At 32.0% G+C, this 26,335-nt stretch overlaps 1 protein-coding gene across 5 annotated transcripts in view; it reads right to left on the bottom strand.

Annotated features, from left to right (window-relative positions):
- Positions 1 to 3,977: 3,977 nt before the first annotated feature.
- LOC118186252 (uncharacterized) overlaps positions 3,978 to 26,335 on the bottom strand; it is a 234,243-nt gene continuing 211,885 nt past the window's right edge. For all 5 annotated transcript variants that reach the window (XM_085809916.1, XM_085809915.1, XM_085809919.1 and 2 more), the window contains 7 exons: positions 20,145 to 20,316; positions 16,592 to 16,813; positions 15,790 to 15,906; positions 7,704 to 7,843; positions 7,437 to 7,613; positions 7,211 to 7,345; positions 3,978 to 5,193 (listed from right to left, as the gene is read on the bottom strand). In XM_085809916.1, the coding sequence (XP_085666042.1) occupies positions 5,113 to 5,193; positions 7,211 to 7,345; positions 7,437 to 7,613; positions 7,704 to 7,843; positions 15,790 to 15,906; positions 16,592 to 16,813; positions 20,145 to 20,316 (1,044 nt within the window). In that variant the 3' untranslated portion in view covers positions 3,978 to 5,112. The remainder of the gene's footprint in view (positions 5,194 to 7,210; positions 7,346 to 7,436; positions 7,614 to 7,703; positions 7,844 to 15,789; positions 15,907 to 16,591; positions 16,814 to 20,144; positions 20,317 to 26,335) is intronic.

Raw genomic sequence — 26,335 nt, 5'->3', positions numbered from 1 at the left:
AATGTTTTCTGGCTGTTAAAATTTCAAACTTTGATATTTGAAAAAATGAATAAAACGGCAAATTAATATTATTTACATTAATTATAAACGTTTTAGAAAATATAATTCATGCATTAAAATTGTTTTGAACATGTTTTACGATGTTTTTAAATAAAAGCTTTCATATTAACCAATTGAATAGCACTAGTTTTTATATATGTGTATTGAAATTCAGAAATTTGAAATGACTTGATGAAGATTTAGGCAGTTGACATTCTTTAAAGTGCATTTTCTCAGTTTGCATTTTTTTTTTTTTTTTTGATAAATCCTTTTATTTAATGTCCTAAAACTTGTATAGATATGGCCTAAATTATTTAATATTTTTACCGCTTATTTAAAACTATATATTTTATAGAAACAAGGATGGGTTTTTCAAAATACTGAAAAGCAAATTTATTTGAAGTGAAAATGTAAATGAGATCATATTTGTTTCAAAGATTTTAGATAAAAATATGTTATTTTTTCTCAGAATCTAATTCATTAATTGCAAAATCGATCCTTAAAGTTATTAAGAACTCTCTAATAAATACAGTACGAAAATTTGGGGAAAAACATTGAAAACTGAGAGAAGAAATGACATTTTAATTGTTAAAAATAAAAAATTACTGGCAAAAAAAAAAAAAAGGTATTAAAAAAATTGAAAGGTGTCAGATTTTAAAATACTCCCAAAGGGACGTTTTTTTACATTTTGTGTGTTACCTTTATTTATTAAATATGTTCTACATACTTAAACCATAAAATTCTTTTCAACAGCAATATCGCAAAACAATTTTTGAATGAGTGTATCTTTAGAATTTCCGATACAGAGCCTCGCACGCTGGAGATAAAAATGTGTGGGTTTTTTTTTTTTTTTTTTTTTTTTTTTTTTTTTTTTTGTACAGTGTTGCCATTGCTTGCTTTGAAATTGATTAGTTTTTTTAATCAAAAATTCGTTGAAGTGTTAGAAAATATGAAATTGGTAATAAAACAAGTTTCAAATTCTAATTAGGGCTTGCACGTGCCCATATTCTATGGAAGATTACGTTATTCAAATTTTAATAGCTGTAGGTACCATTGTTTTATCACATTACAAGAAACATACATACATTCATGCAGTTTCTACCATAAAACAGGTCTCTAATATTTGGCCGCAACAATTTGAAAGGTGAACAGACATTTATAGTAAACCAACCCAAAATGCCAGAATGAAATGAATAGTCCTTCTGGACGCACTGGAGATAAGGGATTTTTTTTTTTTTTAAGTGCTGCCATTGCTCGATTTGAAATCATTGAGTTTGTTATTCAAAAATTCCTGAAAGTTTTACAAAATATGAAGTAGTTAATGAAACAAATTCGAAATTTGGGCTCCCAGATGCCCATATTCGGGTGAAAACACACCTTATTCAAAATTGGATAGCTCTATGTACCCTTGTGTTACTACAATGCGAGAAACATACATACGTACATTTATGCAGATTCTTCGTTATTTAATTTCTTTAAATATAATACAAGGAAATAATATTTTGTGGCAATAATTTGAAAAGTGATTCGCCGTTTATAGTTTTCAACGCAAAAATGAAATTAATGTTTCTTCAGGACAAATTGTTCCCTTTTTAGACAATATGCTCATCTTTAGTTTTAATTTGAGTGGTATTTCTGGAATACCCAGCATCAGATAACCTTGTCTGTACTTGTTTACAAATTTCTGTATTTCGTACGGTTCCATTTAATTTTTTTAGATGATATTGCATTCCCAGATATCTATCAACACGATTGTTTCACTGGCACTCCGGCGAGCAATCAGTTGCAGGTCAGCCATGTCGTTAAAATTAAGTGAACAGCACAGTGCAGTATGGGAAATGTCCCCATTTGCCTTGCTCCAGTGACAGGTAGGAACATTTTACAAAGTTTCTACCTCCAATTCGGCGAGGCAGTTAATGCTTGTTCGCTATGTGAATGGGACACGTTAGAAGAATCGGTTTTTGCTACCGATCAAATCTGCTCTTGTGAATGGGGCTATAATATACTGTTATTGATTAGTAGTGCTAAATTTAAAAGTCTTAAAACATTTTTTTTATTGAGTGTACTTTATTTCTACATATTTAAAATCTTAATAGCTATAGACATTTTCAGTAGCTATTGTCTCCCAAGTGTATTCTTTAACTTTTGGATTATATCAGAATCTGCAGTCCAATAAAATGGTTAAATTAAATTTATAAATAATATATTTAGAATCATTATATTTTATTAAATCATTTCTCATATAGAACTGCAATATATTTTCTCTCTTGTAGATTTCCACCATGGCAGAAAAAAATGACAATTTGAGGGAGGTATTGCCAACCACCGGTTTACTTTTCCAACAAGAATTTCAATCTTTCGTGCTAAGTAAGCCAAAACTTATACCCCTGAAGTCCGTTACATTACAGAAGTTAGAAAACATGCAGCAAGAAGCTGAGAAAAAAGCCAAAGAACAAATGCCAAAAACAACAGAAACTAATCTTCAATGATAAATGTGATATTTATTTTGTGAAACAAACTGTATTTCTATGAATTCTAAATGAGAATTAAATGCGTACTTTACTTTTACAGAAATAACCTACTTATGCATTTTGCACTGTTTATTTCATAATTATTTATTACTGATATATATGTGGAATACTTTTATACCTTCTGAAAATGTGAAATATGTAACAGCTGTATTTCTTGAGGAAGAAAAATATTCCTTGTAAATAAAATGTGGATATAGTTTATATAGTTGTGTTGATCTGTTTAAAGGTTCAAATAACTTGATAATATACTTATGAGAATTAAAACCAAATGAACATTCAAAAAGTTGATTTTCAATTATTATTTAAACATTAAAATTAAGAATATACTTTTGAGAAGTCTGACGCACCATAGCATTTGATAGCATTAACATATTTGAATTAAATGTGTAATTACATATCAAAGCCACACACCCCTTTTCTTAATAAAGTTTATAAGCTTTTCATTTTTGCTGAATTTGTATGAATAGTATTACACATAAATATTCCCTTTCAGAATCAAGTCTGTTAGCAACAAAGAAGCTTTCTTAAATCCGAGTTTAAAGAAACATTTACTTGAGTTTTATGAATAGTGAAAAGTTACTAAAAGTACACTCGTTCATATACACTGGAAAGGTGGAAGCAGTTAAACATGTTTTTAATGAAGGTACTTGTTGTTGAATAGTGTGTTGAAAGCTTCAGGAATTCATCAGGTATATAAAAAAACGGACAAAATTATTTTTTCAATGTTGAAATTATGCTTTTGAAAAATCACTCAAGAATCCTTATAAGACAATGCAAAGTTGCAGAATAGTCCCTGCAACATGACTGCGATGTTAAAGTGCATGTCGATAAAGCAAATTATCTTTTTTTGTTTCCAATATTTAAGTACATTTCCATAAAATGCCATACGGCAAACAAAACATGAAATTTTATTGCACTATCATTACCTGAATGTATTTGAATTGACCTATTAAAATATCCAAGAACTTTACTAATAAAATAACTTATTTTCTTAAACTCCATTTTTTAAAATTTTTTATAATATATATGTTAGAATGAAAAAAGGTTCACTTGAATTTCTGAATACAAATTTGAACATGAAGAAAATTTTTATACATACCTGTGCAACCATGTATCTGAAATCTATCATTACAATACTTTTTAAAGAGTTCTTTCAAAAATATGTTTATCAGGAACATCAATTAAATTTTTAATATAATAATAATGTGCAGTTTTCTCTAAATGAAGTATTTTTAATTATGCATGAGTTTTACTTAAAAAATATTTAAGAAAACTGACACTTTTTTTTATTGTTGAAACCATCTTACTCCCTTTAACAACTGCTTTGACATGGCCTTATTTAATGCAACTTCATATTCTACAGAAATAATGGCTTATATATTTAAATGAAGGACAACTTTACACCAGTTATCAACATGGGCACTTTAATATGAATCAGCACTACTATATATATATATATATATATAAATATATATATATAATATAGTATAAGTCAGGACATACACATATTTGTACAGAAAACATTTCCATTATAAAAATATCGCTATAAAATATATACACAATGAACTAAAATGATGCTAATGAGAAATAGTCATTTTTGCACAAAATTAATGCATTAATAGATGCAAACAAATCTAGCTGGAATCCATTTTACCATTAATCTGCAATCTAATGATACAAAACACCTGTATGAATTCATCTACCAGGTGCCTCACAATAAATGATTGCACTTTAGTAACACTAATCCACATATACTTTTCCAGAACTAATCAAAACAATATGGCCCCAAAACAAATATTGTTTGAAGTTTTTATATTTTACAACAACGAATTTACTAATAACACAAATGTCCATTTTTTATCCTAAATTTTTTAAGATGATATAACACATTTCATACTAAGCACCTTTCAAACAAAAAATGCAGAGTTCTGGACAATTCTGAAATTTCGTCAAATATGTTAGGCTTAACATAATTAGATTCTGCAACTGAAGTTTCAACAATTTCGATATTTTGTAAAAATATCTCTTTAACTGAAGTAACAAGGGATATAATTTTTACCATGCATAGTGTGTGCGTCTACAATGTATAAATATGTATGCACAAATATACAAAAAACACACCCACAGACAAGGTCATACATGCAACATGTATAAAATACTTCTGTTTCAAAAGGCATTATCTGTAGAATTAATTTTTCAAATAATACCATTGAAACAGTGAACATTTGAAGGCTGCTTTAAATAATGACATATGCTGAGGTAAACAGAACACCAAGGCCAAATCTTATATAACTTATCACTCACAACTATCCACCTGATTTTCTAATTGCTGAAATGCTTCCTTCTTACTCAGGAAAATATGCTCCATTTCAAGCACTTTCAAAAGCTGAGGAAGGAACCTTTTTTTTCATAATTCATCTCCATAGGAGATGACATCAGAATGTAAGAGACAAATGATCAAAAAACATGTGGTTCTGATCACTAGTCATTATCACATTCTTCATTTGTAATGCAAAATATATTTATAAAATTTTACATAATTTCATGTCTTTGAATCTTCAGGATCGTGTGACTGCAACAGTGCCAATGCATCTTTGACTGCATGATAAATAATGTTCTTAATCTATAAAAAAATAAATGAAAGTTAATATAATTAAAAAATCCAAAATGCATGTATACAAGATAAATTGTGACTTCAGATACAAGAAATTAAAATCCTTACAATTTTTTAATAATTTATTTCACAGGGGTCCTCTACACATACATTTTTCAACAGTAAACTTAAAACCTCAATCAGTACACTCACAGTGAAGAAAATCAGAATTATTTTTGCTACATGCAGACATTTCAAATATCTCACAGATTTACATTAGTTGAACCAAAACTATGAAATACCTTAACTAAGTGCATTATTAAAGATTTAAGTAATTATGGTTTGTTGCTTTCTTTTTTGGAGACAAAGGATTTTACTATATTACAAGAATACTTATGTATTTAAAATCAACAACAATGTTATAACTTAATCATGCTAGTCTGTTAGAATGCACTAGTTAGTAACATTTTAAAACATACAGAATAAGGCTCGAAACTTATGACTTATCTTTCTCCGTGAAAACTTTTTTTTTTAAATTGCAAACAAAATGTGAAACAGGAGCTATTTTGATATCATGCAAATTCAATCTCCTATCTGAATAATTTTCCTAACTAGGTGGTCATGTAGCTATTTCCATTACTGAAGTGTAAAAAAAGTTAAAATAGTAAAATTCTAACATTTGGAAAGAATATGAGCTTATGTTATTTATTAATGCAATTAAAAATATTCCGAATTGTTTACTTGCTCCTTTAGAATGTTAAGAAGGAAAAATTTTAATTTTAAAAGAATTTGTTTGCTTTTACAATGATTAACAACAACAAAGAAATATATATGAAAAACAACAATAAATAGTTTTATTATTTATTGGAAATAAATATTTTATGTAACTCTGATTTCTTTTAAATTTTCTGACAGGAAGATTATAGAAATAAACTCAAAAGTAATTATTCAGTAATAATTTAATAGCATTCAAGGGATCACATTTATGGATATACAATACTGATGATTTCACATTGAAAGTATGTATGAATTAGATATTGATGCTTGCAAATACGATCATGGTACATATGCAAAATTTTATATCACTTCATAATTTTATTTTCTCTCAAATTAGACAACAAAAAATAGAAAATTCATAAAATTCTAACAATAAATTAAATTCAGTGGATAAATTGCTGAAGTGTTTCAAATAACAGTCAACACTAAAATCGGAATCGAAAGCTTAGTCAATTTTAATATTCAAACCCAGTAAACGACCTTAATTTAACTAAAAATTACTTGATTGTCCAACATTAATCACTTATAAACCAAATATGTCTTTATAACGAAACACATATTTAGTTTAAAAGAAATTAAAATATTCCAAAACACCTTTTGGAACCTAATTTTTTATTGCACTTTTTATGCAAACTTTCTTAATGTTACCCTTAAATTTTAAAATGCATAACAATGATTATAGCGCACTTCATTATTACTAGTCTTCCCTCCTCTGCTGTGAGCTACACCGACATTTATGAATTTAGACACATACTTTCACATTTTGCATACTGCAGGACATATATCCAAAATGATACAGCAATTTTTGTTGACAGCAATACTATGTAATGTTAAATGAAAACTTAGTAATTTATCTATGTACATTTTAAGAGGTAGAATGAAAGCTGTTGCCCTTTAATATATCCGATATACAGTTTTAGTGTTATATATTTTTGATTTAATATTTTTATATTTTTTATTATGCTATTATGGTGCAACTTTTCTAAAATACTACTTGTAAACTGCATTCCGGATTAATTAAAATAACAAAAATCTTACAATTTAAAAACTTCACACCCTGTCTCCCTTCATGAGCAATAAAAAAAATGCTCTTCATGCACTTTTCGTTTTAAATACTATGTACGCAAGTTTAAATTCACTGCCTTCTGTGAAATGAACAGCAAATATCTTCCAGCCATCGTGGCAAAATTTTAGTATCTTCATTTTGAATCTTAAGGTATATTAAAATAATATTGCAACTAAAACACTCTAAAACCCCTCAATTACTTACTTGAAGTTTATCTTCATTATTCACTGAACTATCTGATAAATTACGAATTTCTTGTGTAAGGAAAAAACTATGTCCCACACTCTCTGGAGAAACAAAATCTTCCGATACTTTCATGCAGCTATTTACATTCAAGACCTAAAAAAAAAAAAACAAGTATGAGTAATCAAAATATAATTAACTAAGTTTAATGAGAGTAAATAGATAAATTAATATAACTGATACTTACTTGATGAGGAGACCCTGCAGGAATGAAAATTGCATCACCAAGACACTGTGCAATTGTGTATGCTTCAACAGAGTACTCTTTAAATAGCCTGTTCCTCAGCTTTTCATCTAAATACCACTCTTGGTTGTGAATAGGATCGTGATGAGGGTTCAGTTTAACACCTTGTTCCTCAGACACCTACAAATTTAGTCATCAATGTTATCATGTTAAAAAAAATGTAAGCTAAAAATTACATACTTTCAACTAATTAAATCACCGATTCTGTACCTTATTTAAAAAATCTCTTATTTTATCAGCATCTCTTGCATTGTAGACATGCCAAATTGCACCAGGTTTCAAGCCTTTTTCCTTAACACGCTTCTTCATGAGGCTATCACACCCACTCTCATCAAGTGCTTTTAGAGTTTCTACACAAATACGAGTACAATGTATATTTAATTAAATTTGTATTTAATTTTTACAAAATTAGTACAAATTAATGTTATTTTTCAAACATTTTTCTAACATACAGATGCACTGAAAGCATAATATGAAGAATAAATTTTAATAATCTGTATTCATCACAGAATTCATTTTAGTAATTAAAAGAGAAAACACAAGGTTCATGATACATGGGCTTTTTAAGAGAAAAGTGCAGACTTAGACAGAATATGCGTGAACTTAACACAATCTCTTTTTGCAAATGTCTGGCATAAGTGATAACACAGAACAAGGAATAGGAAAGTGAGAATCAACAATTGCAGAGTGCATAACAAAATACACTGACTACCAATAAGTATTTGGACATCTGTGATAGAAAAGAAAATTAACAAAATACACTGACTACCAATAAGTATTTGGACATCTGTGATAGAAAAGAAAACTAACTTTATTTAAAATCAATAGTTGGTAGAGCCTCCATGAGAGGTAATTACAGCGTGGACCCTCCGGGGCATACTTTCCACAAGTCTTTGTATGACAGCTAGTGCTATTTTCTTCCACTCGGCTTGAAGAAGACAAAGAAGTTCCTTCACTGATTTTGCACGAGTAGTGCAGCCCTGAATTTGGCGATGCAACTCGTCCCAGAGGTTCTCGACAGGGTTCAGGTCTAGACTCTGGGCAGGCCAGTCCATTCGATAAACTCCATTGGCGCCATACCAAGCCTTGGTTAACGTCGAAACACGACAACTGGCATTGTCGTCCTGAAAGTAACGGGTCCAACCCGTAAAACTGCCACAACGTAGGAAGCACATTGTCATCCAAAATAGTGCAGTAGGCATCGGAGTTGAGCTTACCATGAATGGGGACCAAGGGTCCCAGCCCATACCAGGAGAAACACCCCCAGACCATAATTCCACCTCCGCCGAACTTGACTGTTGGCACAATGCATTCTGGCAGGAGACGTTCTCCAGGTAGACGCCAGACTCAGACCCTGCCATCCGAACGGTAAAGGTTGAACCTTGATTCGTCATTCCAAAGAACCCGTTTCCACTGATCTACAGTCCAATTTCGATGTGCTTTGCACCTAACCGAGCAACGCGGTTGGACTTTACGATCAAAGGCTTATGGGCAGCAGCACGACCATGAAAACCCAAGCAGATGTGCTTCCTTACGGATGGTATTCTTTGAAACAATACTCCCGGATGCCTGTTGAAACTCCTCACGGATGAGGGCCATCGGTTGGGCGTGGTTCTTCCAAATTTCTCTGGACAGCACTCGTCGGTCTCTATCTCCCAGTTTTGTTGGTCTGCCGACTCGGGGAACATTCTGACAATCACCACTCACCTTCCATTTCTTAATCACATAGGCCACTGTCGATTTTGGGTACTTCAGATCGCTAGATATGTCCCTTAAGGATTGGCCACATTCGCGATACTCGATAATTAGACCTTTCTCGAAATCAGAGAGCTCCGAACTGCAAGGCATCTGGCATGCGACTAGAGCCCATGCTGTTTCCTACACGATACATACCGGCAGAGTCCGCGGCGTGCGTACCTTAGGACCGCAGATATCGTGATTTGCATAAGTGTCCAAATACTTATTGGTAGTCAGTGTATATATTATATTTTTTATGGTACTTCAGATTCAGAAGTGATAATAGAGATCAACTAGTCTCATAAAAAGTAAATCATACCTATTGAACCACTGGATTTTAATCAAAAGTTGATAAATATAACAGATCAGATATATGCTTTCTTCAAAATTTAAAACTAAATAACGGCATAATGAGATAGTTAAAAAGTTTAAAATACTAAATAAAGATAAAATTATTGTGAATTTTCCCCTTAGCTTATGACTACATTTTTACAAAATTACCTTTGATGTATACACAGAATTTTTTGGCATTTTCTACAAGCATTAAAAACAAAGCATGCTATATTCTTAGTTTTAATTAAGTATAACAGTTGACCACATCAGTTGAAAACAAATGTTTGCCATATGTTACAGCTGGACTCCTTGTGTTATCTAGCAAACTTTAGAAATAATTATTTAAAAAATAAAATAGAACTCTAATATACCTAGAAGGAAAGTAGAATTATTTTGCAGAGCTAGAACTAGAATTTTTTTGTGAAGGAGATCGCACATTTAATTTTCACGAGATCTAAACGTAATGAAACATAAAATATGTATAATTTGCTTTAATAATTACCAGATGCATCAGTGTGGAATTATTTTCAGCAATGTTTAATTTTCATAAGAGGATCAGTATGAGCTACACTTGCTGCATGGGAGATAGGGTAAGAGATATTTCATTTTCTTTTATGAACATGAATTTTGGAACGCTAAATCTCTGGTAAGATGTCATTTTTTTTTCCCCCATCCCTGTTGGGACGGCCAGGTTAATAACAAAGATTTTAGAATATGCAATTACTGTTTAGGTATTGATTTTGAATTTTCGAACTGCTGACGACATGTCTGAAGATAATTTAAGTAAGTTAAAAAAATAAGTATGTGGCTCTTTGAACATCAGTAATGAATTTGCTTAAAGATTTGGAATCAACTTTCGGAAGTTAATGATTTAGAAGAAAATTTAGAAATTTTAAAGCATAATATTGAATCTTAAAACAGAATCAGAACTTCTTTTTAAAATTGAAAAATTTGATGCTGAATAAACAAAAATCAAAAGAATATTGTCAAAAGGTCATTAAGCACAATTGTTTTACCTCTGAAAGAATCAATTAGTTAAAATGCAACAATATACTGTAGTGAATAACCAGTTTAGTACTTACAGCCAAAATGTAGCAAAGCTGTTTGAATTAAATTACCTACTTTAACAAACTTCTATGGAGATGCAAATAACTGGCTTACTTTTTGGAGCAGTTTTGAGTGTGCCATTCATAAAAATGATTCTTTAGATATAAAATAGACAAATTCATCTATTTGAAAGTTTATTTGGGTGGTTCTGCTTTAAATAAAGTTGAAGGATTACCAATTACTGCTCCTAGTTATCGTTCCGCAATTGATCTTTAGAAAGATTTGTAAACACAGATGCACTCTTTCACACTCATACAAATTGCATTTTAAACACTAAACCTCTAAAAGTCTCAAATGATGTTCACATCATTCAAAATTTGAAAATATTTCTATTGAATTCAGATGTTTAGAAAAATCTGCGTAAATCTCTTGAAAATTTATCAAGCGTCTTCTGTTCAATCATTTTGAAATCACTTCTCCACGATATTTTGTTACAAATTAACAAAACAAGTAATGGAAGGACATATTATAACAACAAAAGTTTATGCTTAATCATAGCTCAATGTTTAGATTCGCACGAAAGGAAGGAAATAATAAAATAAGAATTTAGATCATCCTACAGTGAACAGTGGGTGCTGGCAGATGCTGTTTACAGTTTTGAAAATAAACACTCTTAATTATTGCGATGGAAATTGCAATAAAATAGAAGCAAAAGCTTTTCTATCTCTGATTTAGCGTCTACAGGCATTAAATACAAGATGATCATGATATGCATTTTTTGCGGCGATTTTATCCCTTTCAAGTTACAAATGTCTCAAAGCACAGAAATGAATAAGGAAAAAGTTGAATTATGTAAAAATGACATTTATACTCTAAGCAATCTATGATTATGTGTAATAGAATTAATTCTGAGAGTAAATACGGAATGATCAAAACTGTTCAGAAAGTTGAAAATCAAGTTCTTTCGAATTTGTTCTTAAGTTTATTTACAACTGTTCTTAAGTTTATTTACAAACTCTGGTCACAGGGATACTCAGAAAGACAAAGGGTTATTTAAGTTTGCTAACAGATACCAGACGTCAGAACATGTACATAGTTAATATGCTAAGATTAGAGAAGATGCGGACTAAACAAATTAAACGTGGTCTATCTAGTGGTGTAGATGTATCTGAAGATCATAATCATTATTAATTAGATTTGACTAGTTTAGATGAAAGATAAGTGTACAATCGAAGCACTAGATCAGAGAAACATTTGTTCCATATACCTAAGATCAACGATGAAAAGTTAATTACACCAATAGAAAAAAAGGAAATCCTTATCAACAATAATCATGACAATATGTTGTTAGGAACAGATACTGCATCACAATTGTTCATTGAAAGAACTGAATATTTTGGGGAGGCCTTTGAAATCAAGTTAGGTCGGACTTGAACGGGCAAAGAAAATGCAAAAACATTGAATTCTCTGTCCTTTTTCTTTATTCTTATATGTTTCCAATGCACTTTGTCATTAAGACACCTTGAGAATTTTTAATGAGGAAAAAAAACAAAAATTGTATTAGAGGAGAAAACACCAAAAACATTTTTTAAAAAGTTTAAAACGATATAGTTCAGGGAGATATGAAGTAACCCTACCCTGGATTTTAGACAAATCTCTCTCATCAGTAACTGGATAAAAATTATAACCTGATAAAAATTACCCCAAACTGTCTTCAAAAATATCACACGCGTGTGTTATCCGACAACAAAAAAGGCCCATTACCAAATCAAAAATAAGGGTTGCCCAAATGAAAAGTGGACACGTGCAATGTCAGAATGAATGCATCAATAGCAGCGCCACTGCACAAGTATATAAAGGGCGGTGTGATGTATGCATCTCAGACGGCATTTAACATGTTGAGCCTGGGACTGGCAGTGAACTTTCCATGTGGCCGGCATCGGCAATTGGGGACCGGCACTGGAATTTTCGTTTGCCTGCCGTCGGTCCTCTGGACCGACAGTATTAAAGTTAATAAATAAATATAGTCTCAATGAAATGTGAACAAATTTTGTTTTAAAGAAATGTATTGAAACATTCTAAACAAAAATACGGCTTAGCTTTATGGCTTAGCTCGCTGCCGGCTAAACGGAAAGGACCACACTCAAGGTGTTAACCGTGAAACCTATTTGTAGGAGATTAAATCGTGCGAAAGTTGTGCTCTCCATGGATGCGTTCAGATCAGAACAACGCGAAGTAGTATTGCTTCTGGTTGTGGAAGGTGAGCGTAATGCGGACATCTACTGAAGAATGGTGACAGTGTATGGCAACCACTGTTTAGGTAGTACAGGTGTAAACAAATGGTGTAAAAGTTTCCGTGAAGGGCAGCAAACGTCGGATCTGCCGAGACCAGGCCAAGCAAACAAAGTGATCACCAATGATTCCATTGCTTCCGTTAATGAAATGATCCAAGCTAATCGAAGAGTTACAACCCGTGACATCAGTCACAAACTCAACACGAGTAAAGGAACGGTTAACACCATTATCCACAAACATCTGGGGTACAGCAAAGTGCGTGCAGCATAAGTACCAAAACACCTGACCCTTGATCAACAGAAATGACGAATGGGCTTCTGTCTCCAGCACTTGATCCGTTATGAGGAGAATCCCACATTTCTGGATCGTATCGTTATGGGCGATGAGACCTGGTGCCACTACTACACACCCGAATCCAAGAAAACGAGTATGAAATGGAAACACAGCTCATCTCCTCCACCACGGAAAGTGATGCTTTCACTTTTCTTCGATTGTCATGGACCACTTTTAATTGATTTCCTGCCCCAAGGGAGCACTATCAATTCTGCACAACATTGCAGTACTCTGACGAAACTGCGACAAGCAATAAAAAACAAACGGCTGGGCCTTCTCACAAAGCCCGCCCACGTCTCCCAAGAAACCCAGAGAACCTTAAACAAATTCTGTTGGGAGGTTTTGGAGCACCCCCCGTACAGTCCGGACATGTCACCCTGTGACTTTCACATCGTTGGGCCACTTAAAGAGAGCCTTATAGGAGAAACGTTTCCATTCGGATGATGGAGTGAAGGAAGCCGTGCAGGACTTCCTAAGGCAATGTGCTGCTGCCGCAATGCTGGGACCTGTGTTTCAACGCCCATGTCGACTTCTTTTTATTTACAATAGAGGTATTATTTTTCTTCAACTTGTCCACTTTTCATTTGGGCAACTCTTATAGCAGAAAAGATTTTTTTCGGATTTCCATGATTGCAATAATCGACGTTACTTGAAAGTTTACCAAGCCATTTTTGGACTCAAGTTGATTTTGGCTTCAGGGCATTTCAACTTAAAATGCTGGTGATCGAATTTTCCTATCAAAATGATGGATGATATAGAGAACATGTCAAAAGTTGTACCGGTATTTGGATTAATATGGGATTTAGAAAAAGATAGTTTGAATTGCGAGATCAAAGAAACATTTAACATAAAGGAACTTATCACCAAAAAAATTTGCTGAGCCGTTAATTGAAACATCAATGTGGTTTCAGCTCTGGTTTTTGATAATGTGTAGGTCAGTGCGGCCAATGATAGAAATACACACCCAGACCATCACTCCTATTCTGCCAAATTGAACACTTTGTTGCACAAATGCAAGAGTATTCTGTGTAACAAGTTCTCTCCAGATAAGAAATCCACCTACTGACATGTTATACACTAAAGCAGGACTTGTCTGTGAATATCACATTGCTCCACTCATCTCATACTCATCCGAGATGCTCTTGTGCTTATCTTCTGCAGACAGTCCAGTGTCAAAAAAACACAAACGCACATGGTAGAGTCAGTTTCGAACAGTTCGAGTCGAAACTGGTACCAGAAGCCATCTGAAGGAGCTGTTGCAAGAAAAGTGTTCATAGGTGTTGTATACCGATTCTCATTTTACATTGTCGCAGACATAGTACCTCATCCCGATCTTCAGCGAACATTTCCAGTTTCCAAAAACCAGATTCCATACTCTGGAAATAAGATTTTGAGAAACAACCAATGCTTTTATACAACAGATTACATTTTACATGCCTCTAAATGACCGATGGCCCAGGCTACCGATTTAACGAAGTAATTCTGCCAAGACATTGTATTTGATGATTACAAAACATATGTCAGTTGTTTTTAATCTCATCCTACAGAAGAAATGCTGCAGCTCGCTTTTCCCGCCTTATCTAAATGTATAGTTTTCGATGCATATTTTCTTTTTCAACATTATAATTTTTTTTAAACCTTTTTTATTTTGATAAAAAAAGTTATCAGTTATAAGGTTATTTTATGCCTTTTAAGCAGTGTATTTTCAAAGTGATGATGACAGACCTTTAAGCAGTGCACGAAGTGTTATAACAGTAGAAACTTGAAACGCTGCGGTTACTTAGGTTAGGCTTATTTGAATATGACAGAGAACACTAGAGCTAAGGAGAGGGAGTCTTCGTGGAGGACTTTAGAAAAGAAACTTGCTCATAATCACATTATACACAGAGAAAAACTAGAAAAACCAACGATGCAGCTAGTCAGCCCAAATATAGGATTGAACTTTCTGTATTCAGTGGTTTTACTGAATGGTGCTTGGCCACTGGTGGAGCCATTAGAATGCCATAAATAATTATGCATCTTTGGGCAACACCTTACCTGCAATGCCTATCATAGTTTCATTACAAAACTTATAGCTTTCTTCATGTTGTTCACAAATTAGATTAAAGGCTTAAAATTAGAAATACTTTTAAGAAATATTCCGACAACTGCTGAGAAACAACACTGCATATAGTAAACACAATATTTGAAGTAAAACTGCCTGGCATTGTGAACAATGCAAAGTACTTTGATATATATTGCAATGCTTTTAAAGATACATTTTTTTAATACTGATAAAAGATAAGCATGAATTTCTAATTTCAATTTTTAGTCTCTTACTGTTTCACAATCTTTTACACTGCTTCCTGAAATTGTGCACATGAAAGAACATTTCAATTTTCTAAACGTATTAAGTTGCAATTTCTCTTCTTTTCAAGTACTATACACAGAAATTTTAGTGAAATCTGTATAATTTACATAATGTTTAAAAAAATTTAACTGCATATCAGAGTTAATTTAAGCATCAAATAAGCTATGTTCAAAAATAATTCAGTAAAATCTATTTCTTTACCGGCAGTATTTTCTTCCTTCCCATCACGACCAGTAGCAACATATACTAGAATATTTACAGCATCACTGACATCAAGATGGAGATTTGTGGAGCCTTTACCAAGAGAGGAACTTATACCTATCAAGGACATTTTTACAGAATGGTAAATAACTATACTAATTACATGGCATACTCAACTAAATAAATATTTATGATTTTTTATAAAAAGTAATAATATAATATCTGAAATTCTACTTTGTCAAAAAGCAAACAAATGTCTTCTAATTTCCAGATTTATAATGAGAATCATTATGCTACTGGAAATGCTTATTAAAAAAAGTACATTATTTTGTATGACTTGTATTAATGCATGATTAAAATTCTAAATTTGAATAAAAACAAGGCAGACTATATAACAGAATTTTGCATTTCATCAATAAGATCAAATGATGCTTTCACAAAAAAGAACGTGACAGTTCCTTTACTTTTGGAGCAGATAACATAAATTGTCACAATGTTGTTAGTTTATCTGGTTCAGGTCCTAGTGGTTTGATTTATAACTCTGTTTAGCAGGGTTTAATAAAAAGTTATCTCTCCATTACACACACAGTGATCCAGTAAATTATTGTAATTCAATTATCAAATCACCATAATTTTAGTACACGAAGGAATTTATAGGAAAATATTGTACTATAAAATTTACAGAACTTATTCAAGATTTCTCTATCATGAAAAGTTTCAAAACATTTCACTTGCAAAAGAATTTTTCTGCTGCAAATGTAAATCTTAAACAATAATACTCTGAATGCTATAAATAACTCACCATATGCACTGTACATTCTAGGACCTAAATCAGGCTGGACAAAACTTTCAGGAAGACGACTTGCCATATTAAGTACTCCTTCTCGACCAGTATATTGAGGAAGTGGAAGAATTTTCATCAAATCATCGTATCTAGAAGGCATAACTTCAGAAAACTCTTCATTAGGAGGCCAATCTATTAACTTCAGAACCAAAGCTTCACCATCTTCATTCTTCATTCGTTCTATGTGGAACATAGCACACAACATGATACATGATATAAACATTAAACATAATTAACAGATTGCACTGAAAAATATACTAATCATCATAATAAAATAAGTAACTTTTTAAGTAATCATTTTTATTTATTAATAAAACAAATTAAAGTAATTCACTACTTCTTGATAAAAATTCCACTAAATTCAATGCAGAAGCACCAGCGCAGGATTCAACTAGATGAAAACTATGAGTGAATGTAGAGCCAGCTATTCACCAGTTTTCTAGTATCATCATCTGTGCTGAACTGCTTACTGGTTAAGTGCCTTCTTTAGGTGTCTAAGTGATAATTACTATATTGAAGATCCAGTGAATGTAAAAAAGACAAGGAAATTATTTTAAATTCTGGTCAGTGAATTTATTGTTGCACGAGTTGAGTGGAAGTATGCATAATTGTTCTGTAACAACAAAAAGAAGCAGGCACATTCTACAGTCTTGAAAGATAACTGCAAATTGTCAAGTGATCACAGTATGATCTGTTGCTAAAAAATACCATCAGTAACATAGTTAGGCTTTTTATAATCTCAGAAAAATTTAAACATAAACTAGCCAACTCATAAAATGAAGAAATAACAGATGTTTTGAAAGAACATCTCTGCACACAAGAAAAACACACACTGTTTCAAAAAAAATACATGCACACAGGAAGAACTGAGCCACAACTTCAAAACTCGGCAGTAGTATAGTATTCGAGTATATAAAAATGATTAAAATCTAGGGTGATAAATGCACTTTATTTATGAATAGCTATACAAAGAATGAAAAACAGTAAGTGGTAAAGGCCATCCCCGGCAGCTGATACTCGGGCATGGAATCTATAAGTTGCCAATATCCTTCTGCTGTACGAAGTGCCACAAATGGAGGAACTGGTCAGCGATGTATTTGTATATGGTTGAATTTGCTGGCCTAACATGTCCCAAATACTTTCAATAGGTGACAGATCTAGAGACCTGGCAGACCAGTCGAGGACATTAACATGTTCAAGACATTGTTGGCAAAGTTATGCTGTAGGTGGCCCAGCACTGTTCTGCTGGAAAAAAGGACCTGGATGACCTGCTAGCATAGACAGATGATTAAGCTTCAAAGTGTTGTCAATACACCTGCGAGCAGTCAGCGTACCTGGCAGCAAGACTAATGGTGAATGGCAGTCCCAGCTGATTGCTCCCCAGACTTGTCACACCTATGTTCTGGCTGTGTGCCACTTGGTACAAAAAGAAGGAATCTTTTACACTTACTCCCATAGTTTCTGAATTAGCATCACTTGACAGGTTTTCCACCTTGTCACTATTTGCCATAAAGAACTTACTAGATTTCATTGCTAGATTTTTAAATAAAATTATTTAATACTTTTTAAGAATCTTTTTAAGCCTTATTGTTCTAATCATTGTTTTTACCATTTCCATTAGCTGTCTACATAAAGTTGTAGATATAAAGATTTTATATTATTTGCAGAGGTTACAGGATCATGCTTCAGAAAGGTTTGCATGACTATGTAGAGCCTTCCATGACTATGCAGAGCCAAAGAGTGAAAGAACAGATGCTAGGTGAATAGAATGGATTCATAGCTTTGTGTTGCAAAAACAACAGCTTTCCTAAATTTCTGTCTCATCAATGTATAATGCACAATAGAACATAATAGCAGAATGCAGTCATCACGTGCAAAGTTTTTAAGTATGAATAATGTCAATACAGTCATAAAATAGTATGCAAAATGAAAGCGCACATACTTCAGAGACATTTGTTTAGAGCACTGACTGCTGAACTACACTGTCAGTTACAGAAGCATATATATATTATTTTAGTAGACACAAAGTTTTACATCTCAAAGAGTTGCTTCCTGCCTTAGAATTTTTTAAGAAATGAGGTGGATCCTTTTCTGAATTAGAAGATTTTATTTGTCTGCAGGTCCTCCTCCACATCGCTGAAAAGCTTAACAGCCCTAACTTTCAGCTTCAGTGTAAGGATTAAAGGCAATGGTGGAACAATTTCAAATGTTGCTTAAATCTCAAAAAGCTAGAGCGGTGGAGAATATCTCATCCAAGCTGAATACAAACTTTTTGCATATTAGAAATAAACCCTTGATATTACCTTACAACAGCAATATATATAATTACCTTATATATATTGCTGTTGTAAGGAGGCTAATATATATAATTACCTTACAGCCTCCTTACAACAGCAAACAATATTAAGACAAAATAACATGCCGAACAAATACAAATTCAGAAGTCAAACAACAAAAATCAAAATTTGAAAATATAATGCGGATTTTTGTTGTTTGACTTCTGAATTAGCAAACTGTTAAAATTCTTTCAGATTTGAGAAGATAATTCAAAAAATGCTTCCAAGATTTCAAAAGCATTTCAATGGCACTGCACTGTCAAATCACCTTTTATAGAGATTGATGCTGATGAGTTGTGTCATGGAACATTTCAATTTTGAAAAAGACAGTTTTGCAGTGAAGTTGGAACCGAATGATTTTCAAAATTATTTATCTTTAAAATCAGACTGAATTAAGGTAGACACTGATAGATTGAGCATCACAGAAAAGATGAAAAGCTCTTGTCACTGAAGTTCCAGTTTGAAAATAAATCCCTCATCCTTTTTTGGACTCGTATGAAAGAATATCCTGAACTATTCAATAAGGCAAGTACTATCCTGCTACCATTCAGAGCACAGTTTAGTTCTTTTCCTACACTTAATTAAAAAATATGTACAGGAATAGATTTTTGAGGGTATGTTAAGACTTGCGAGTCATCTTCTAATCTGAATTTTAAATTACCGCATTCTGCCGAACAGTCTCAAGGTTCCCATTAAATGTGTGTATATTTTTTTTTAATTAAATGCGTAGAATTACCAGTGTACACCATTTTTGAGTATATTAATATTTTATTACTGTACTTGTACATGGAGATGTTAGTAATTATACATAATGGTGGTCGGGTTTTGAGAAACACTATATTTAGCTATAACAAGCAATATTTAGTTTATGACATTTCACTTAATCTTGCTCAACCACTTCTTAACATTAATCTATACTCAAATAAAGAGTTCTAGTTTTACACACACAGGCAGGTATTTCAATTTCCTCTGGAGTTACAAGGAGGTAACTAAGAGATTTACTTCAGGGTAGAATGAACTGAAAACTACAAATAACACGCACAGCTACAATTAAAAAACAAATTGTTAACATATCAGACTTTTCTTCACACGTAAAAAACATTTAGCAAAAACCCTTAACAGTGACTTTCAAAATTAACAGAAATACAGATGTGTTCAAAGTGTAAAGTGCTTACTGTTAAAATTTTCAAAACCTTCCCAGAATTTTTTCATTGGTTGATTCTGCAGCAACGTTCCACCCAAACAATTTAAAAAATCGCTTTTTACATCTCCAAATTCTTTTATAAAGCTCTCGGGAGTCCACAAAGATGGATCTAAATTCTTGCCAACATCAGCAACAATAACAGGCTGTTTAAAGAAAAAGTATATTGTTAAACTCTAAACTGATAATTTTCATATATTTAAGAAAACAAAGTTAAAAAATATAATTAAAAAAAGTACTTCAGGTTTTATGTCTACTATAATATAATACAGCAGACACCACTAACTGTGATTATGGTAAATGTTATCAGCTGGATGCCTGTTTGTGTACGAAACCATGAAAAATAGATCGCTTATTGTAATCCAAAATTCAGTTAGTAGAATTACACTATTTTAGAACACATTTTTAAAATATAAATTGCCAAATAAGGTCAATAAATTAAAAATATTGCCAAGTGACAGAGAAATATCATCAAATGTGGTACTAAGGTCACCAAAAAACTTAAGTTTTGATTTCAGTCAACCATTTAAAAAAAACTTTGTGTGATGTACAATTTGAGTAATTCTATCAATTTTGAGTGCAACCACATACGTCTTATTTCTTTGCTAGCCCCCCATTGAAAGAACATAAATAAAATGGGCACTACAGCACCTTAATCTTAAAGAATTTTTTGCCTCGATATTAATAGTTCTGTGAAATATTTTTTGACGATGGCAAGCAGTGGCATACTGCATAAGCAAAGAAGTGTCGAAAAAAAGATGCGTTTAGAGGGATGCATGAAATAGCATAGAGTCCAAAATGTTTCAGTTTGACTGGCTATAAGGTACCTGAATTGCAGGATTACATGATATTACATGATACAGATTAATTATCAAATGATGCAGTTTATATTGATATATTATATAGTTATTAATTTTAGGGCAAAAAGTGGAAGTATTCAAATTAAAAGAGAAAATAAAGAGGCTATTTCAAAATTAAAATAAATAGCTTGCTTTCAGATTTTTCGTCTTAATATATATATATATACACACATAGCTTGGTTTTTTGAAAAAATAATAACCGCAGAGTTGAATCAATCACTATATACTCCTAGGCCGCTGGTTTTTGCAACATCTGATCTGTTCCTCAGGCAGTATATTTTAAAATGCTCTGCCATTTACTGTTGAAAAGATCTCAATACTCAAGAGGTATTACGGTTAACAATAAACAGGCTGCAGCAAATATGACAAAAATTATAGTTATACCATCCTTAGTGTAACTAAAACGATAGAAAATTAAAAACACTAGTTCCCTGATAAAAAGTTCAGCTTTAGTGTAGAATTGGGTGCCCCTTCGATTGGCGACATTGTTTTTTTAATTTTAGCGATGAAACCTCACTTCTGGTTACCACGATAGTTTTTAACTTTGTTTTAGCTTCCCAATTTTATTTAAATGAAAATAGATTGATGTGTACATGGTCATATTTAAGGCAGTGCGCAATGCCTAGTTTGAGCAATTCTAGGATGTTTTTTTAAGTAAAAACAGATCGATGTGTACATGGACACAGATCTTATGCAATTCTTCGACTTCTTATTTTGGTTTTGTGTAGCGGCCATTTTGAAATAGTGACTTCCTGGCGCCGATCTTGGCGTCAAAAAAGAATTGCCAATAAACAAAAGGCACCCAATTGTGAACTTTTACCAAAAGTTCACTTGATGAAAGTGTACAAGACAAAAGCTTATGCACACATACAAAAAACTCACTATGATGATTGCAAATGCGAGAAATATCCATATGAGTGTAATTACAATAGAGTATATGAGGATTCCTTTTTTTTTTTTTTTTTTTTTTTTTTACATCTAAAAAAGATATCTGTTTATAAGTTTTATCACTGCTTTATAAGTTTTAATAAGTCTAAAATAGATATCTCTGCTTTCTATGTTAACTATAATGTTTTAATTATATATCAGAATATTGATTTTATTTATTTTTCATTCATTATTTTTATTTATTTATTTACTACATTTCCTACCTCCCGAGTTTTTGAGCATGTAACTTTCCCCTTCCTCAGTGCTCCCAGAGAAGGAGCTTCCCTAAATTTTAAAATGGATTCATCGATGTAGCGATTGTTTTCATTTTACTGAGGGAGATAAACCCTAGCAAACTACTTGCTAAGGTCAGTTAACTTTTATACCAGTCTAATAAAAGAACTGATCAATCACAACAAAGCAAACATGCACTCACTCACACACACACAGAAAAAGAAAAAGGGGGGAGAATGAAATAATTTCCTTAACTTAATTGCTTATTTTAAATCAGATTAGATGTCTATATCAAGAAATTTATGAAAGAATACACTGATCTTCATTCTCAATTTTTTTTTTTTTTTTTTTTGCGTGTTTTTAAAGAGAGTTCTTTAAATTTCTTATGTTTTTATTTAATTTCTCAATGGGCCATTGCAGAGACAGGCTAAAAGTTTGTGAGAAAGTGTCCCTAGCAGTAATTTATCTTCGAATTACTATGCCAAAAGCCAGTTTGTAAAAAACTGAGCTGGCACAAAACAATTTTCTGTTTCCCAGGGCTAAATTTGTTTATTTCCCAGGGCTAAATTACAATACACCTAATTTTTCCCAGCTTGCACTTCAGTGTTAATGACCATTCGGATTTCAATGGAAACCCACAATCAATAATGCTTACCATCTTTATTCATACCATCTAAAGAGTGACTGACATTCAGAAATCAGTTGAGAATTTTAGCTTTTGTGGCCAGCATTGGATTTAATCTTTCCAGGACTTTTATCCACGTTTAATAAAATTTGAGGAAAGTGAATTTTTATAAATCAATTTATACTGTAAAACGTACTAAGTATCAGAAAGATCCTTCACAGAAACAGCTGTTGTTTAAGCAATGTAACTAAAGTAAGGCAGAATTCACAGATATATATGCCTCAAGGTGCAGAATTTCTTTCATCTAAACAGTTTTTTCAGCACTCATTTAATTTTCTGGGAAATGATTCCGATATTAGTTATTGAAAATAATTAACATTAAATAAAACTTTGAAAGAGTACAATATTATAACTTAAAAATAGAAGCAAACAATTTCTTCAGATTTGTCTAGTATTCCATGAAACAAAATTTTTAAATTACTAATTAAAGTAGTACATTCATATATAACAGTATTCAAACAATAATTAATACATTATTGTTTAATGCTCATAATTTCAATATTCCTAATTTCTTTTCTTATATATCCAAGAATAATAGTTTTGTTGACATTTATACAGTAAAAAGTCGTTAATTCGGACACCCATAATCCGGACCTCAAAGCTAAAAACTTTCTGCGCATACGCTGCTTTGACACATGCGCATAGGTGTTTATGCGTGCGTGTAAGACATTTACGACTGCACACATGTGTGTGCGCAAGTGCAGAATACGTTTTCGCGTGCGCGTTTAATGTATAACGGACGGTATAAGCTAAAATTATCTAATTATCTATTTCAGTTAATGTTGATGATTGCGTTGTTCCTTAATCTTCGAATTGGATGCTGCTTATTATTTTTTGCAGACTGTAAGAGCAATTTTATAAAAGTAAACTTGAACTTTCGATTATGTCGAACAGAATTTCCGATGCTGGAGCTCCCAAAGGATCTACAAAACGAAAGTATGTTTCGATGTCCATCAAACAAAAAGTGGAATTGCTGCAAAAAATGGATAAAGACATGAAGAAAGTGACAGAGAGAAAAAATTTCGATTGACAAGTTAGTCGGTATTCTCGGCACAGCAATTACAGGACTTGAACAGCGGAACTTTGTAACTGAACAAGAAATTATGTCTGTTTATAGAATTAAAGAGAAATTATCACATAAAACGAAGCAACTTAAATTGAAAGAAATGCTTAATAAAGTAAACAAATAAATATTAAGCTTTTTTTTTTTTTTTGTAAATTTTGATATCCTTTAGATCATAATTGTTCTTTACTTCATAAATTACGATTTCATATTTTAAATTTTAGAATTTCTGCATGCCATCTTATGAGATTTAAACTGATGACCTATAATCCGGAAAAATCGATAATCCAAAATCGCCGAAGTCCCGACGAGTCCGGATTAATGACTTTTGACTGTATACCTTATTGCAGTGCAGATAATTCAATACAATATGCAATCTGAAATTACAGTAACAGACTCGGATGTAAAGCCCAAATACACACTACCATTTATTTTTAATCATAATTACGTATGTATGTTTCCCCTGATATACCTTTCTTTAAAATCACATGAAAACTTAATTACCTTTTTCTTTTAATATATGACTATATATATTTTACTCAAGAAACATTGATTATATTATCTCCTAATATAAATTTAGTAGAAGTATCAAAAAAGAGAGAACCCATTTGTAGGAAGTTTAATTCCGAAAATTGTGCTTTAAAGTAACTTGAATGTAAATTATGGAAAAAATGTTTTACGGGGACTTGAAGTAAGATAATACAGTCAAAAGTCATTAATCCAGACTCGTCGGGACTTTGACGATTCCAGATTATCGATTTTTCCAGATTATAGATCATCAGTTTAAATCTCGTAAGATCGCATGAAGAAATTCTAAAATTTAAAATATGAAATCGTAATTTATGAAGTAAAGAACAATTATGATCTAAAGGATATCAAAATTTACAAAAAAAAAAAAAAAAAAAAGCTTAATATTTATTTGTTTACTTTATTAAGCATTTCTTTCAATTTAAGTTGCTTCGTTTTATGTGATAATACTTTCTCTTTAATTCTATAAACAGACATAATTTCTTGTTCAGTTACAAAGTTCCGCTGTTCAAGTCCTGTAATTGCTGTGCCGAGAATACCGACTAACTTGTCAATCGAAATTTTTTCTCTCTGTCACTTTCTTCATGTCTTTATCCATTTTTTGCAGCAATTCCACTTTTTGTTTGATGGACATCGAAACATACTTTCGTTTTGTAGATCCTTTGGGAGCTCCAGCATCGGAAATTCTGTTCGACATAATCGAAAGTTCAAGTTTACTTTTATAAAATTGCTCTTACAGTCTGCAAAAAATAATGAGCCGGATCCAATTAGAAGATTAAGGTACAACGCAATCATCAACATTAACTGAAATAGATAATTAGATAATTTTAGCTTATACCGTCCGTTATACATTAAACGCGCACGCGAAAATGTATTCTGCGTTTGCGCACATGCATATATGCAGTCGTAAAGGTCTTACGCGCACACGTAAACGCCTATGCGCATGTGTCAACGCGGCGCATGCGCAAAAAGTTTTCAGCTTTGAGGTCTGGATTATAGATCATTCCAGATTAAGGGTGTCCGAATTAACGACTTTTGACCGTAATAATTTATTTACTAAAGAAACATTGATTATATTATCTCCTAATATAAATTTAGTAGAAGTATCAAAAAAGAGGGAACCTATTTATAGGAAGTTTAATTCCGAAAATTGTGCTTTAAAGTAACTTGAATGTAAATTATGAAAAAAACGTTTTACAGGGACTTTACTTTAAAACACAATTTTCCGAATTAAACTTTTTACAAATGGGTTCCCTCTTTTCTGATACTTCTCCTAAATTTATATTAGGAGATAATATAATCAATGTTTCTTTAGTAAATAAATTATTATCTTACTTTCCAGCTATTGCACAAGTATTAGAAAAACTTGTTTTCGAACTAAGTAAAATTTTAGATCATTCAACATATATAATATATATATGTAATAATAAAATTCCATAGTCAAGAATACACTTAAAATTCTAACTGTATGTTCTTTTCATTTTTTAATGGCGACGTTCTCTTATTTGAAAGTATGTGGAATTAAATCCACAGCCCCTTAGTTAAGTTGTTTTTCCCGCCTTTTTCTACACGTACAGTTATAGAATGTTCTGTAAAAATTTAAAGCGAACTGGATTGGCTGACGAGGCTGACGTCATTTCTTGGAAGTTCCGCCTTTCCAGAGGCTATAAAAGGACTTGCAAAAGAATATCAGGGCTTTTTCTTTAATGTAACGATGCAATAAACTTCATATAAAAAGTTATCAGTAATTCTTTTTATATACTCCGGATATCTATCTATCTGATTATATCTGATTTTGTAACTGCTATTTCTCCTGAATAATAATAAATTGATCTTGTTTTTAAACTTATCGTCTGATAATTTAAGCT

The sequence above is a fragment of the Stegodyphus dumicola genome, chromosome X2 (genome assembly GCF_044657685.1).
Source record: "Stegodyphus dumicola isolate Sdum_Otavi_A_Nest chromosome X2, ASM4465768v1".
Lineage (NCBI taxonomy): Eukaryota > Metazoa > Arthropoda > Arachnida > Araneae > Eresidae > Stegodyphus > Stegodyphus dumicola.
The sequence above is the reverse complement of the archived record's forward strand: the minus strand, read 5'-3'. Positions and strand labels throughout refer to the sequence as shown.